Below are 14,716 nucleotides of genomic sequence, written 5' to 3' on the forward strand. Positions count from 1 at the left end.
CCTTTTATTAGTATAAATAGATTATATAAGATAGGATTGCTTAAATTGGGGGCAAAGCCTTTTTCAGCAGAAGGAGATGCTCTTGGCAGACGAAAACACATAATCCTTATATCTGGACTGATAGCCAGCCATATGCACTATACTGCCAAAGCGGTCATTAAAAAATTGAACCTCATTCTTATACCTTACACCAAACGCTGTTGCCCTTAAAACCCCTCCTCAGCCCCCACCTTAGGTTCTCCCTTCATAATTCACCCATATTAGGTTCTGATTGGTCGGTTTCTATGCCAGTCAGTGTCAAAAGCTCTGTCTTTTAGGCAGCCATTGGCTCCTGGCACTTCACCCAGATTTGGTTCTGATTGATCAGTTTCTATGCCAGTCAACATCTCCAGGCCTATCTCTGGGCTGGATCAAAGAGGCAGGGCTGATCAGCAGCCCCACAGAGGCGGGGAGAGAAACAGAGGCTCAGCTGCTGGTGAAGCCAGGAGAGAAAGAGAGAGGCAAGGGCTGATCTACAGCTGCCACTGAAGCTGCAGATCAGACTCTGCCTCTCTCTCTGCAGGCCTCTCTCCAGGCCTAATCCGCAGCCCCCTCAGCAGTCAGTGCTAGGTCGCTGCCCCAGCACAGGCTGCAGTCAGTGCTGGGTTGCCAGGGCAACCCAGCACTGACTTCCAGTGTTAGATCAAGCCTTGGGTCTTTACGGACCCTGGCTCTTTATATATATATAGATTGAGATGGCTTTGTGGGGTTTTATCCTTCATTCTCTTAATATGAGAATATTAGAGAATGGTATATAACATTGTTTAATTTTCATATGCTGAGAGAGAGATGGAAACATCAATGATGAGAGAGAATCATTGATCGGCTGCCTCCTGCACACCCCACACTGGGGATTGAGCCTGCAACCTGGGCATGTGCCCTGACTGGAATCGAACCGTGACCTCCTGGTTCATAGGTCGACACTCAACCACTGAGCCATGCTGGCCAGGCTAAAAAATGCATTTCAAAAGAACTGGATGGAAACACAAAAACTAATAACCATAGATACCTCCAGGAAGAGAAATGAAGAAAAGGGGAGGAATGAAGGACTTGCACATTTTACTATATGAAACTCTGTTATTTGAACCTTTAGAACAGGAATGAGTTCATCTCACTAAAAAATAACATCTAATTCAAAAACTTGTTTAAGTTTTTAAGCAACATTAAAGCACATTGGGGGTATTGCTGCGTTTCAGGCTGCAAGCGGTCCGATCAACATGGCGGGTGCTCTGAGTCTCCTGCTCGGGGCGCGCGTTCGTGCTGTCGTAGCTCGCTGTGGGTTCGCGACCCAGGGGGTGGCAGGCCCGGGATCTACCGGCCGCGAGCCGGACCCTGATTCCGACTGGCAACCAGAGGAGCGGGAGCTGCAGGAGATGGAGAGGTACCGGCTCCTTCCTGGGCCCTCAGCCTGAAGCAGGGCCTCGCGCCCCGGCGCTGCAGGCCGCGCCCCCTCGGCGCCGGGCGTGTCGCCGCCGCGTTCGCAGCGGCCCTTGCTTCTTCCCTCCTCAGAGGCGCAGGGGCAGGTGTTCAGCTCCTTCGGGGCCACGGGTCCCTTCCCCAGTGACGTATTTCGTCGCCCGCGTAGCGAGTTCGCCCTGCCCGGGCGCTGCTGTCTAGGGGTTAGATTTCCGGGGCAGCGAACAAAGAGACGAGGGCTGGGCATGCCCTGATGTAGCCCGAGACACTGCAGCCACCCATGTTGCTCCCACGCACGGCTTCTGCCATTGGTTCTCTCCCCCAGCGCCCTGAAACGACAGAAAAAGGCCATCCTGTTCCAGAAAATTCGGAGGCAAATGGAGCCGCGAGGGGCCCCGCCCCGGACCCTGACCAGGGAAGCCATGGAGCAGATCCGGTATTTACATGAAGAATTTCCAGAGTCCTGGCCCGTTCCCAGATTGGCTGAAGGCTTTGCTGTTAGCACCGATGTGATCAGAAGGGTTTTAAAAAGCAAGTTTGTACCCACATTGGAGAAGAAGCTGAAGCAGGATCAAAAAGTCCTTAAGAAAGCTGGGCTTGCCCCCTCGCTCCGCCAGCTTCCAGGCCCTGGGGAGACCTGGAAGCTGCTTTCTGCAGGCCACCCCGTGTCAGGGGGTGAAGCCTCATCCCAAGGCCAAGGTCACAGCACAGCTTTGAAGGTGATAGACCCGAACACTCAGAGTACAAACACTCCGAGGAGACAGAAGGGAAGGAATAAAGGAGCCCAGAGCCTGGAGAAGGAAAGCTTTGTGCCTGTTGCTGCAGCCCAAGGTCATCAGAGCGAGCTGCAGGAGTTCCCCACCAGCGATGGTGAGGGCACCAGAGGCACCGGCAGTGAGGGACTGCCAATTGCACAGAAGCTGGAAGAGTTGAGGGCAAGAGAACTGGGTGACCAGAACTTCAGCAGCAAGGTCGTGCAGAGGGGGCGAGAGTTCTTTGACGACAATGGGAACTTCCTGTACAGAATTTGAACTGGAGCCTGGCTTGGGGAGATGTCACGTAAAACACAGCTGAGCGAGTAGTATATTTGAGCTGCCTGGATTTCTGTGTGTGGATTATCCGCCTTGGAAGTGATGAGCCTGGAAATGGAAGGAGCTGTTTGGATTCCAATCTGACAAGGGACAATGAACTTCACAGGGCAGATGTATATGCGGGCAGCGTGAATAACCGACTAGGTATAGTCTAGCTAGCTCCTGGAGCGTGGCTCCTGGTCTGATCCATGTGGGTGTTCAGTACTCACCCTTCTTGCTGAGGCTTTCTCTGTGTCAAAATCAGCCTGTGTCGCATGTGTTAAGAGTTCGTTGTATTTGCAAGATGTGTTTGGGAGGAATTGAAAAGTTTTCCTTCTGACATCATTTACTTCTTGATTAAGGAACACTAACAGTTCTGGAGCTGCTTAGTCAATTGCTTGTATCCGTTTTGTGCAAAATAAAGTGAAATGTAGCCGTCAAAAAAAAAAAAAAAAAAAAAGCACATTGGTATGGGGGATGAGGAGTAGCCCCATTACTCCAGCAACAAGATGCACAGTTAGAGAATGCCAGATCCCAGAGTAAACTTAAGGGTCACGACCTCAAGAGATAAGACTTGTCCAAGTTGACATAGTGAGTTAGTGACAGAGTGAAGTGTACAACCCAGGTCTCTTTAATGCTGTAAGAAAACTGAATTCCCAAACCAGAGGAAAAACTTGAAATGACAGTGGGAATCAGTGAACACTAAATCTGAGAACTGTGTCAGATCAGTGCAAGTCATCCAGTCCTTTATCTCAGTGAAAAGTGAGAGAAGGCCATGGTGTTGTTATGAATCCATGGGTTGTATTGGGTTGGAGGTGTTCAGGAAGAGGGTGTGGCAGTTTTGCTTCCTATGAAGCCACCAGTGCTGTACCTATCACTTAGAATTCCCCCCAAAGCTGTTTGACAATTAAGGAAATTAAGCACATTATTGGTATCAGTGGAGCCATTGACTTTAAAAGAGCCCCATGCCATGTTTAGCATTTAGTCCCAGCAGCAGTAACAAGCTGTTCTCTCTTCAAGGAATACTTTTTTACTAATTTTTTGGGGGGGAAGCTAGGAGATGGGTAGTGGGCTAACTTGAGTAAAAAGGAAATTTGCTGGCATAGTCTGGTCACTGGTGCACCTGGTAAATGTTTAACACCCAGCTGTGCAGGACAAAAATAATCTGATTTATAATATTTACTTATTTCCATCATATAAAGTCTCCTACACCATGGCTATTGCAATCTACTAGTGTGACATCATTGGGTCCACAAAATTCCTGAGAAGTTAATAATAGGCCCTCAGAGCTTATAGGGCAGTGATGGCGAACCTTTTGAGCTCAGCGTGTCAGCATTTTGAAAAACCCTAACTTAACTCTGGTGCCGTGTCACATATAGAAATTTTTTGATATTTGCAACCATAGTAAAACAAATACATATTTTTGATATTTATTTTATATATTTAAATGCCATTTAACAAAGAAAAATCAACCAAAAAAGTAAGTTCGCGTGTCACCTCTGACACGCGTGTCATAGGTTCGCCATCACTGTCATAGGGAGAGGCTCACTGGATGGAAGGGAGGTAGAAGAAGGTCAGGATCTTATTCTAGGCAGTAGCGGAGGGTCTCCACAGCAAGAACTACTCCACAGTATTGGCAGGTCATCACTATGTTAGCCTCTCTACACAGGTCTCTGTATTGCCCTGCCCACGGTTCATGGGCTTATGGGGTTTATGCCCTTTAGGGGGAAAGTAACTTAACCAACTCAATATCCACAAACTATGTAATCCAAAATTAATGCTCATGGGCACACAGTTACATCTCAAACTACCCTTAATTATGGGCCTCAGCTCACACTTGCAAGCTCCAACTTGCAAGGTCCCTTCCTGCTGGTCCTGAAACTGTAGAAAACGAGTTTGCAACAAGAGATTGAGGCAACATCTGAATTCAGGGCTTCTTGCCTTTTTTGTCTTTTTATAACTTTTAATTATGGAAAATTCCCACACACATGCAGAAGTAGAGAGAATAATACATTGAACCCACATTCTTTTTTTTTAATTGCTTAAAGTATTACAAAGGGTATTACATATGTGTCCTTCCCTCCCCCCCCCCCGCCCTTGACAGTCCCCTAGCCTCCCCTACCCCCTAGTGTCTTATGTCCATTGGTTATGCTTATATTCATGCACACAAGTCCTTCGGTTGATCTCTTACCCCGCTCCCTCCTGCCCCCCAACCCTCCCCGGCCTTCCCGCTGCAGTTTGACAATCTTGAACCCACATTCTTAATAATCATCAACTTGTGGCCAATTTTGTTCCATCCATGTTCCCACTCTTTTTTTTTTTTTTTAAAGAAAGAAAACCATCACAAGAAAGATCAGGAGAGTGGTTAAGACTATTACTTGGAACTTTAATAACCTGATCAAATAACAATAGTTACAATTTTAAGAGTAACTATGGGTTAAGTGCTTTCCATAAATTATCTCTTCAGTTCTTCACAACAGCCCTGCTAGATTGGCATTATTATCTAAGTTTTTCAGGTGAGGAAAGTGAGGCCAGGAAAAGTTAAAAATTTTTCCAAAGTCAAGAAACACTGGCAGAGTCAGAATTTAAACTTGGAAAGATAGAAACTATGACACACCCCAAGTGCTAACAGTGCTTGCCTCTAGATGGTGGAATTATGGCGCTTTAATCTTTTTTTTTTCTATTTTTCCTATTTCTCTATAATTAACGTTCCTGGGCAGCATACCAATGCAGATATGCTAATGGGGGCTATGATATTTTTTTCACAGACACAACTGGTTTGCTGCAAGTGCACCCCCGCCACCCCGAAGCAGCTTCAATAAAACCCAGTTAAACAAGCTTCTGGACTTTTTTATGGAGTTTGTGAAACTATGGGTAGAAGGGAGCCCAAAAGTCATCACGGAGCTATTGCTACCATGTTCCCAAATGTGGTCTGAGCTTACTAGACTGCATTTAGATAAGCATAGCATCCCAACCAAAGATAGAATCACCCCCACTCTCTTCTGCACCAGTCTGTATGCACAGTTGAACCCAATGCCAATCTGACTGCACCCAGAAGACTGACCAGGAAAGGGATCAGTATAGAAACCATGTCAATGAGTCAATCACTAAACATTTAAACTCATATTTGCTGCCAGGCCTTAAGATATAGTTTCTGCCCTTGAAAATTGACTCCGGTGAACCATGGGACTCAAGGAAGAGCTGAGGGACATGAGAAGTATATTGAGCCTAAAAAACAGATGGCCACAAGGTAGGCTGGACAGAAGAGGCCAAGCATAGTCTGCAGCTTGCTTTAAACTCTTGAAAAGAATGTTGTGTAGAAGAGGAATTGACTTATTCTACGTATTCCAAAAGCCAGAGTAATTCATACTTGAGAACAAAGAACAATATAGGTCATAAATAGCACTGGGGAAGAGCTATTATGGGGAATTTGCTAGGCCTCCTGTGATAGATAGAAAGAATTGATTGAGTAAAGGTGAACTTCTAGATTGAGCTGAATGTACTGAGGACAGCTAATCTAGCAGGCATATGGTGACTGTCTCACTATCGTCCACCCAGCATATGCCTCCCCTGCACTTCTTATGATCCTGTTGTACTGCCAATCAGTAGCCCCCACCTCCTTAAACACAAGGGTGGGCAAGTGACCCAGGCTAGACCAATTCGACTCCCTTTCCTAGGAATCAGACTCAAGTGGAAACACATAAGGGCTGAAGGAGATGGGAGTTGTGCAATCCAACCATAGAGTCTAATGAGTGATTCATGGGTCCTTGCTCAGAAACTTCTCTGGTTTCTATCCTCCATGTCCCTCATGTATGGGCTCAAGTGAGGACATGGTAAGAACAAAAGTGAACTTCACTCAGGCAACAGTGATCAGAACTGTACCTTGAAGGGAGACTGGGTCTGAAGAAGGCAGCTACCAATTATCAGAACTTGGGCCTATGCTCAGGGCTAGCCCTGCAGCAAGAATGACCTGAGGCAGAATCTCAGAGTAATGGGCTACAACCATTGATTTTCCTTTGGCCTATGGTTAAGATAGGTCTTAGAGCCTGAGACAAAGCTGAGGTTGTAGCTAAGGAAATGGATGATCCCCTATTAAATGGTCCCAGCACGAGGAGGGTATCCACCTTTTAAATCTCACACAAGAATTTCTCTTGTGGCCCACACTAATGGGAAATGGACAGGGAAGGAACTTCTGGGAAATTTAGCTTAGCCTAGCCAAGTAAACTGTAGAGGGAGGGCAAAAGTAGAGGCTGGAAACCAGAAACAGCCTGATGGGTAGACTTAAGCCTAAAAGAAGTTACAGGAATAATTTTCAAAAAACTTGAATTGCCTAATAATCATATTAACTATATCATAAGTCAGGGAGGTCGTCACCTCTGGATGTGTTCACGCAGAGGTTTATGGCCAAATGTTTGGAATATTTAAGACCTGTGGAAGGTTTGAAATATCAGCTAAGATCCACACTATTTTTAGAACAGTCACTCTGGTAGATGAATTGGAAGAGGCAAGACTTAAGAAAGGGAGACTAACTAGAAAGCTATTTTAGTAACATGGAGTAAAGTTCATGGAAACCTGAACTAGGATAGTAGTGGTGGAGATGGTGAGGGGAGAATGGATTTGGAAGACAGGTAGAGGTAGACTCAAAAGGACTTTGCAACTGATTTGAGATAGAACAGTGTATTCATTTCCTATGGCTCCTGTAACAAATTACCACTAAGTTAGTGACTTAAAACAACAGAAATTTATTCTCTTACAGTTCTGGAGACCAGAAGTCCAAAATGAATGTTACGGGGCTAAAATCAAAGTGTTGGCACTGCTGGTACTTTCTAGAAGTTTCTGGGGGAGAATCTGGTTTTTGCCTCTTTCATCTTCTGGTGGCTATTAGCATTCCTTGTGTATAGCTGCGGCACTCCAATCTCTGCCACCATTGTCACTTTCCTTCTATTTTGCGTCATATCTCCCTCAGCCTCTCTCTTTTAAGGACACTTGTGATTATGTCAGACTCACCCAAATAATTCAGGATAATCTTCCCATCTCAAGATTCTTAACCACATCTGCACAGTCCCTTTACCATATAAGGTAACTTTCACAGGGTCCAGGGAATAGGACCTGGATATTTTCTGGGAAGCCATTTTTCAGCCTACCACAGATAGTAAAAAGAAGGAAGGCAGTTATAACTCTGGGTCCTCAAATCTGTTTGGTTCAGACAATGATAGAAACATGAATCAAAGTAAAACTATCAACAAGAAAACGTTTTGGAAGAGAAAAATTTATATTTGGGATATGTTACATATGATATGAGGGGTTGATGGGACATCCATATGGAGATACCCAGAAGAAACACGGAATACAGTATTATAGTTTAAAGCATTGGAAAAGTAACCAGGATAAAAAAGATTTGAGAGCTTCTACAGAAAAATGATACATAAAGATTATAAATTCTTTTTTTGTTTATTGTTGAAAGTATTACAGATGTCCCAAGTATAAATTCTTTGAAGGTAAGGATTATGCTTGCTCGTACCAACATCAGAATTATAGGGGTGCCAGAAGATGAGAGAGACCAAGATATTGAAAACCTATTTGAAGAAATAATGACAGAAAACTTCCCCCACCTGGTGAAAGAAATAGACTTACAGGTCCAGGAAGCACAGAGAACCCCACACAAAAGGAATCCAAAGAGGACCACACCAAGACACATCATAATTCAAATGCCAAGAGCAAAAGACAAAGAGAAAATCCTAAAAGCAGCAAGAGAAAGAAACTCAGTTACCTACAAGGGAGTACCCATACGACTGTCACCTGATTTCTCCACAGAAACTTTGCAGGCCAGAAGGGAATGGCAAGGAATATTCAAAGTGATGAATACCAAGAACCTACAACCAAGATTACTTTATCCAGCAAAGCTATCATTCAGAACTGAAGGTCAGATAAAGAGCTTCACAGATAAGGAAAAGCTAAAGGAGTTCATCACCACCAAACCAGTATTATATGAAATGCTGAAAGGTATCCTTTTAGAAGAGGAAGAAGAAGAAAAAGGTAAAGATACAAATTATGAACAAATATGCATCTATCAACAAGTGAATCTAAGAATCAAGTGAATAAATAATCTGATGAACAGAATGAACTGTTGATTATAATAGAATCAGGGACATAGAAAGGGAATGGACTGACTATTCTTGGGGGGGAAAGGGGTGTGGGAGATTCGGGAAGAGACTGGACAAAAATTGTGCACCTATGGATGAAGACAGTGGGTGGGGAGTGAGGGCAGAGGGTGGGGCGGGAACTGGGAGGAGGGGAGTTATGGGGGGGGAAAGAGGAACAAATGTAATAATCTGAACAATAAAGATTTAATTAAAAATAAAAAATAAAAAAGAAAAAAAGAAAAAGAAGCCAGAAAAAAAAAAAAGGATTATGCTTGCTTATAATTTTATCCTCAGTGCCTATAGTGTCTGGCACATAGTAGATGCTCAACAAATGGATGAAAGTAAGACTGCAGAGCAGAATAGCAGAGACGGGTAGAGAGTATGGCTAGAGGAGTGAAGGTTGGATAAATGGAGAAATCTTCCTTCTTTGAAACAGGTAATAAAAGGGAGAAGAGGCAGCTATAGAAAATAATTTTGAAATGGATAGAATATATTGCAAGATCTCACTTTGGACAATTTTAGTATTACCAAAGTGCAAGATGAAGTCACCAATGAAAAATGTTACTGGGAACGGGAATGACATTTCAGGAAAGTAAACCATAAAATGTCAGAACTGAAAAGGACCTTGAGAGTATCTAGCCCATAACCCTCATTTTACAGATCAGGAAACAGGTTTAAAGGAAGGAATAACTTTGCCCAGGTCACCAAGCCAAACAGAAGTTGGTTCACCCATGCAACAAATATTTATTGAATGCTAACTCTTTGCCAGGCAGACCCTATGCTAAGTGTTGGAAGTACAAGGAAGACATAGGCTATGAACTCATTGAGTTTTTGTTACAGTAGGAAATATGGTGAAGGAAGCAGGGTGGTAAGTGCTATGGTGGGAAAAGCTTAAATGGCTTAGGGGATCCCAGAGGAGGAAGCATGAGAGCTAACAAGAAATGAATAGCAACACTGGCAAGCTGACATACCAGCCCAGCTGAGGGTAGGCGGTGACTTGGCTGCTAACCCAGGTAGCAGCGTCATGACCTAGATGATATTTATAATTCTAGGGAGAAGAAAAGAAGGCAACTCTCAGGACCTTGACTCTGGTTCCAACATTCCTTTGAACTTGGCTCTTTTCTTCATGTTCCCCAGGCCACAGGAGGAGGAGCACATCAATAAGTTGATTGATCAACTGGTAGATTAAATTCTATAAACTTGAACAGATTAACAAATATGAGAAAAACTCAGAAGTTTTGCTCTACTTCTCCAAGGGCACCCAAGATTAAAGAAGCTGATGGAGAAGGAATTAGCTTCCTGAAGAAAGTGAGGTTTGCAATGAGATCTGAAGTCCAGCAGGCAAGATTAACAGAGAGGGGTAGCCTGCTTTGTTTCACTACTTTAATATGTCACCACCTCTCTCTTAAGGACAGTTGTGCTAGAGTCAATAACAACTTAGGGCAATTTTGTTTGGGGAAAGAACAAATTAAAAGTGTAAAAAAGCCTGACAGAGTGAATCAGTGGTTGAGCATTGACCTATGAACCAGATGGTCACAGTTCAATTCCCAGTCAGGGCACATGCCCAGGTTTCGGGGTTCTATCTCCAGCAGGAGGCAACCAATAAATGATTCTCTCTCATCATTGATGTTTCTATCTCTCTCTCTCCCTCTCCCTTCCTCTCTGAAATCAATAAAAATATATTTTTTAAAAGTGTAAAAAAATACCACTTATTTAGCTTGAAGTAAAACAATTAAATTTCTATTACTTTTCTAATTAGATTATTTCTAGCCCCTCATCTTACCTATCAGTAAAATATGCTTCTTTCCTCTCCAGGGTGCTCCCTCTCACAAGAGTTCTGTGAATCTCAAGGGTACATACTCATTTCAAAGGATCAGTACTGGCCTCTCTTGCTTTGAGGAAAGAAAGCTGGAAGCCTGTTCAGTCCACCTAGGAAATGTTTTCTTCAGCTGTTGCCGCAGTTGCTACAACACAGCATTGCTAGGAGTCCAGCAGTCCAACACAATCCCTGGTGCCGTGGTGGTTGAGGCTTACACGGGTTCAGAAGCTTCTCTAGATGGTGAGACCTGCCCGTAGCTGAGTCTAACACTCCTGAGTCATGGCACCCACAGGCCTCAGCCTCAAAGCTTGTCAAGCCTGGGTTCCTGCAAGCCTTCATCTGTATCCAGATGAAAAGACCAAAATACTCAGGAATTCTTTTCTCTCAAGGAAATGAGTGTAGTTTCCCAAGAAAGGGGTGGGAATGATGGGAGGACTGCAGAACAAATGCTGGGGGGACTTTAGAGAGTAAGCTTGAAAGAAAGTGAGAGTGCAAGTGGAACTTCCCTCTTCTGAGGCCTAAAATGCTGAGGCTTCCTCCCATCCCCCTGGGAGGTTCTAGTGAAAGATTTAATAGATAAATCAGAGCTTCCCAACTGATGAGATTTGACACACTGGGGTGCTGCCAGTGGATTAGAAGTGGGCAAGAATTATTAATCTTCTAGGTGTTTGGGGCAATCAGGCAGAGCTTGGCGGAGCCAGAGCCCTCAGGCCACCCATCACCAGCTGCTAGCAGCCTAGATGGATTTTTTTCAGAAGACAGATCCTGCAGAACAGAATCTGGAATTTTGCCCTACGGTCTTCATGGGCAGGCAGCACAAAGGGCACTTCCAGCCCCTCGATGCTCCATTGCTTCACACTGAGCATACCTAAAGAGGCGCTCCACCACAGGGACATGGGTTTGAGAAAGGATGACAGAGGGCATGAAGAGGGGAACTGTCGAAGGGGCTCCAGGTACTAGGCTCAAATCCCTATCTTCACATATGTCACATACTTAACATCTGTTTGATACGCCCTTTTAGTTGCATCCGAGTTAGTCACATGGTGACTGCATGTGTGTTCTGCAAATTGTAGCATCATCATTTTGAAGTACTGTGCTTGACATGAAAAAATTCAATTGGATTTGTAATCAATTTTTGTCAACACAATCTATTTCATCATAGTATTTTTCAACAACAGAAAATGAACAGCTGTTAGGCACTTTAAATATAATTTCAACTGTTGTAAATTTTGGAATGACTGTAAAACAAGGTTTAAATTGTCTTTGTCACCTAAATTCAGAGTCATCACTAAAATCTTGATAGGAAACAGTGTGTAATCATTTCAAGCATGACGCCTGATATAAAAAGTTATATTGAAGGAAGCAAGTTCAAGTTTTTCATTAAACTTTCATGAAAATATTTTATTTATAAGTTTGACATGAATATCTAATATCTCCTTTAAAACTTTATATTTATTTTTCTTATAATTATATGATACAAAAAAGTAACGAATGTTGTCAATGAGTCCCATATAAACACTCACAAATCCCTTCCAGTTAACCTCCAGGTGCCATACAAATGTTATCACTTTCCATTTGCATCAGGAAGTAAAAGAGTTGGGAAACACCGAGAAAAATCTCATTGAGATACTAATAATAGAGTTGTGAAAACCACTTTATTCATCAGGACTCATTTCGTTGTAAGTGGCTGAAGCTCAACTAGAATCAGCTTGAGCTGAATAAGCAGTGGGGTGGAGATTACATTTATTGACTCAAGAACCAAAAATGTATATGTAAATGGCTGGGATGGAGCTGGCCTCAGTGATGACTGGATGAAGGAACGCTAATACTATTAGCACTCTCTCACCCCCTATCTCCAGCTCTCCATTCCTCTAAAGGGTGTCCCAAAATTCACGCAAGAAGTAATTTTGATAGAAAACACAAGTTTATAATTAAAAATTGTAAATTTTTTTTAATTAAATCTTTATTGTTCAGATTATTACATTTGTTCCTCTTTTTTCCCCCCATAACTCCCCTCCTCCCAGTTCCCGCCCCACCCTCCACCCTCACTCCCCACCCACTGTCCTCATCCATAGGTGCACAATTTTTGTCCAGTCTCTTCCCGCATCTCCCACACCCCTTTCCCCCACAAGAATAGTCAGTCCATTCCCTTTCTATGGTGATTCTATTATAATCACCAGTTCATTCTGTTCATCAGATTATTTATTCACTTGATTCTTAGATTCACTTGTTGATAGATGCATATTTGTTGTTCATAATTTGTATCTTTACCTTTTTCTTCCTCTTCCTCTTCTTAAAGGATACCTTTCAGCATTTCATATAATACTGGTTTGGTGGTGATGAACTCCTTTAGCTTTTCCTTATCTGTGAAGCTCTTTATCTGACCTTCAGTTCTGAATGATAGCTTTGCTGGATAAAGTAATCTTGGTTGTAGGTTCTTGGTATTCATCACTTTGAATATTTCTTGCCACTCCCTTCTGGCCTGCAAAGTTTCTGTTGAGAAATCAGCTGACAGTCGTATGGGTATTCCCTTGTAGGTAACTGAGTTTCTTTCTCTTGCTGTTTTTAAGATTCTCTCTTTATCTTTTGCTCTTGGCATTTTAATTATGATGTGTCTTGGTGTGGTCCTCTTTGGATTCCTTTTGTTTGGGGTTCTCTGCGCTTCCTGGACCTGTAAGTCTATTTCTTTCACCAGGTGGGGGAAGTTTTCTGTCATTATTTCTTCAAATAGGTTTTCAATATCTTGCTCTCTCTCATCTTCTGGCACCCCTATAATTCTGATGTTGGTACGCTTGAAGCTGACCCAGAGGCTCCTTACACTATCCTCGCATTTTTGGATTCTTTTTTCATTTTGCTTTTCCGGTTGGGTGTTTTTTGCTTCCTCGCATTTCAAATCATTGACTTGATTCTTGCGCTCCTCTGGTCTGCTGTCGGGAGTCTGTATAATATTCGTTATTTCAGTCCGTGTATGCTTAATTTCTAGTTGGTTCCCCAATATAACATTGAGGGTCTCATTAGTTTTCTTGTAGATCTCATTAAGTTTATCGGCGGCTTCTAAACAGTTCTTGAGAGACCTTAAAAGTGTGGTTCTGAACTCTATATCTTCCATTGACAATTTTGTCCTGTTTCTTTGTCTCCGCATTTTGTTATGCTTCCTTGGTGCACCCCCTAGTGGTCTTTGTTCGCAGTCTTATAGTTAAACCTTGATTGTTGTAGCTAATACCAGGGAGGGTTTGACCTCCAGGCCAAGTGGCTATGAGAATCAGCTGTGTCTGTAGTGAGAGAACTTCTGTCCTCTAGGGAGGTGCTAATCTAGCCTTTGCCTGAGGCTATCCGGCAAATGCCTCTGTGCAGGGCTTGGGCGGGGCAGGTGGCACAGGATCAACAGGGTGGGCCGGAGAGAGCAGTTATGGCGGCTCTCAGTCCTGTCCCCAGGGGCTCTGCCTCTCTGAGTCCCAGCACCCGCTACAAACCTCGGAGAGAAAGCTGCACTCGCTCTGACCGAAGCCAGACAGTCCCCCTTCTCCCGTTTGAGTCTGGGTCCCTAAAGACTCGGCTGTATGTGGAGCTCAGAGTTTGCAACTCCCTCCCGATTGAAAACGCCAACCGCGCCCTCCGCCGCCAGCCCACTCCGCGCACTCCGCACCTCAGAATTTGACTTCAGCACTGCGCCTCCTCTGAGTGTCCGTATGCGTTTCTCTTTCCTCCTAGTTGTAGGACTTCCACTCAGCCAGCGTTCCTGTGGTTCTGGGTGATGTCCGTTCTGTTTTTTAGTTTCACTTTTGAAGTAGTTGTTCAAGGCAGCAAACTCCGGCGTTAACCTATGCCGCCATCTTGGTTCTCGCTCAAAAAAATTGTAAATTTTTATTGATTCATAAAGTATACAGTATAGGGTTATGTATGGAATAGCATATTGGATAAATGGCCTCCACAGCTTTGCTGGCACATACATACTCTTTTGTTGAAATTTTCCATGACCATTTTGCATAAATGTGGCTGAATTTCATTGATACAGAGCTTAATTTCCTCCTTCAAGGCATGGGTGGTCGTGGGCTTGTTGGTATAAACCTTAGACTTCAAAAAACCCCAAAGAAAAAGTCCAACAGCATTAAATCGCATGATCTGGGTGGCCAATTCTGATCACCAAAACGGGAAATTACAGGACCAGGAAATGATTCATGCAGTAATTGAATTGTTTCTCGGGCTGTATAGCATGTGGTACCGTCTTG

General features: G+C 43.6%; 1 protein-coding gene across 1 annotated transcript; it reads left to right on the forward strand.

Annotated features, from left to right (window-relative positions):
* The first annotated feature begins 1,228 nt into the window (after window positions 1-1,228).
* LOC118654438 (neugrin-like) lies at window positions 1,229-2,985 on the forward strand. The gene is made up of 2 exons (XM_036305759.1): window positions 1,229-1,420; window positions 1,781-2,985. Exons 1-2 carry the CDS (start codon window positions 1,257-1,259, stop codon window positions 2,484-2,486), a joined length of 870 nt encoding a protein of 289 aa, XP_036161652.1. The 5' UTR covers window positions 1,229-1,256; the 3' UTR covers window positions 2,487-2,985.
* Window positions 2,986-14,716: the final 11,731 nt, after the last annotated feature.

Source organism: Myotis myotis, unplaced genomic scaffold, assembly GCF_014108235.1.
Source record: "Myotis myotis isolate mMyoMyo1 unplaced genomic scaffold, mMyoMyo1.p scaffold_m19_p_4, whole genome shotgun sequence".
NCBI lineage: Eukaryota > Metazoa > Chordata > Mammalia > Chiroptera > Vespertilionidae > Myotis > Myotis myotis.

Bases quoted from the DNA above. Each gene is read 5' to 3' on its own strand.
- LOC118654438 (XM_036305759.1), top strand. From the start codon at position 1,257: ATGGCGGGTGCTCTGAGTCTCCTGCTCGGGGCGCGCGTTCGTGCTGTC. The intron at 1,421-1,780 runs GTACCGGCTCCT...TCTCTCCCCCAG, and splicing joins GAGCTGCAGGAGATGGAGAG to CGCCCTGAAACGACAGAAAA.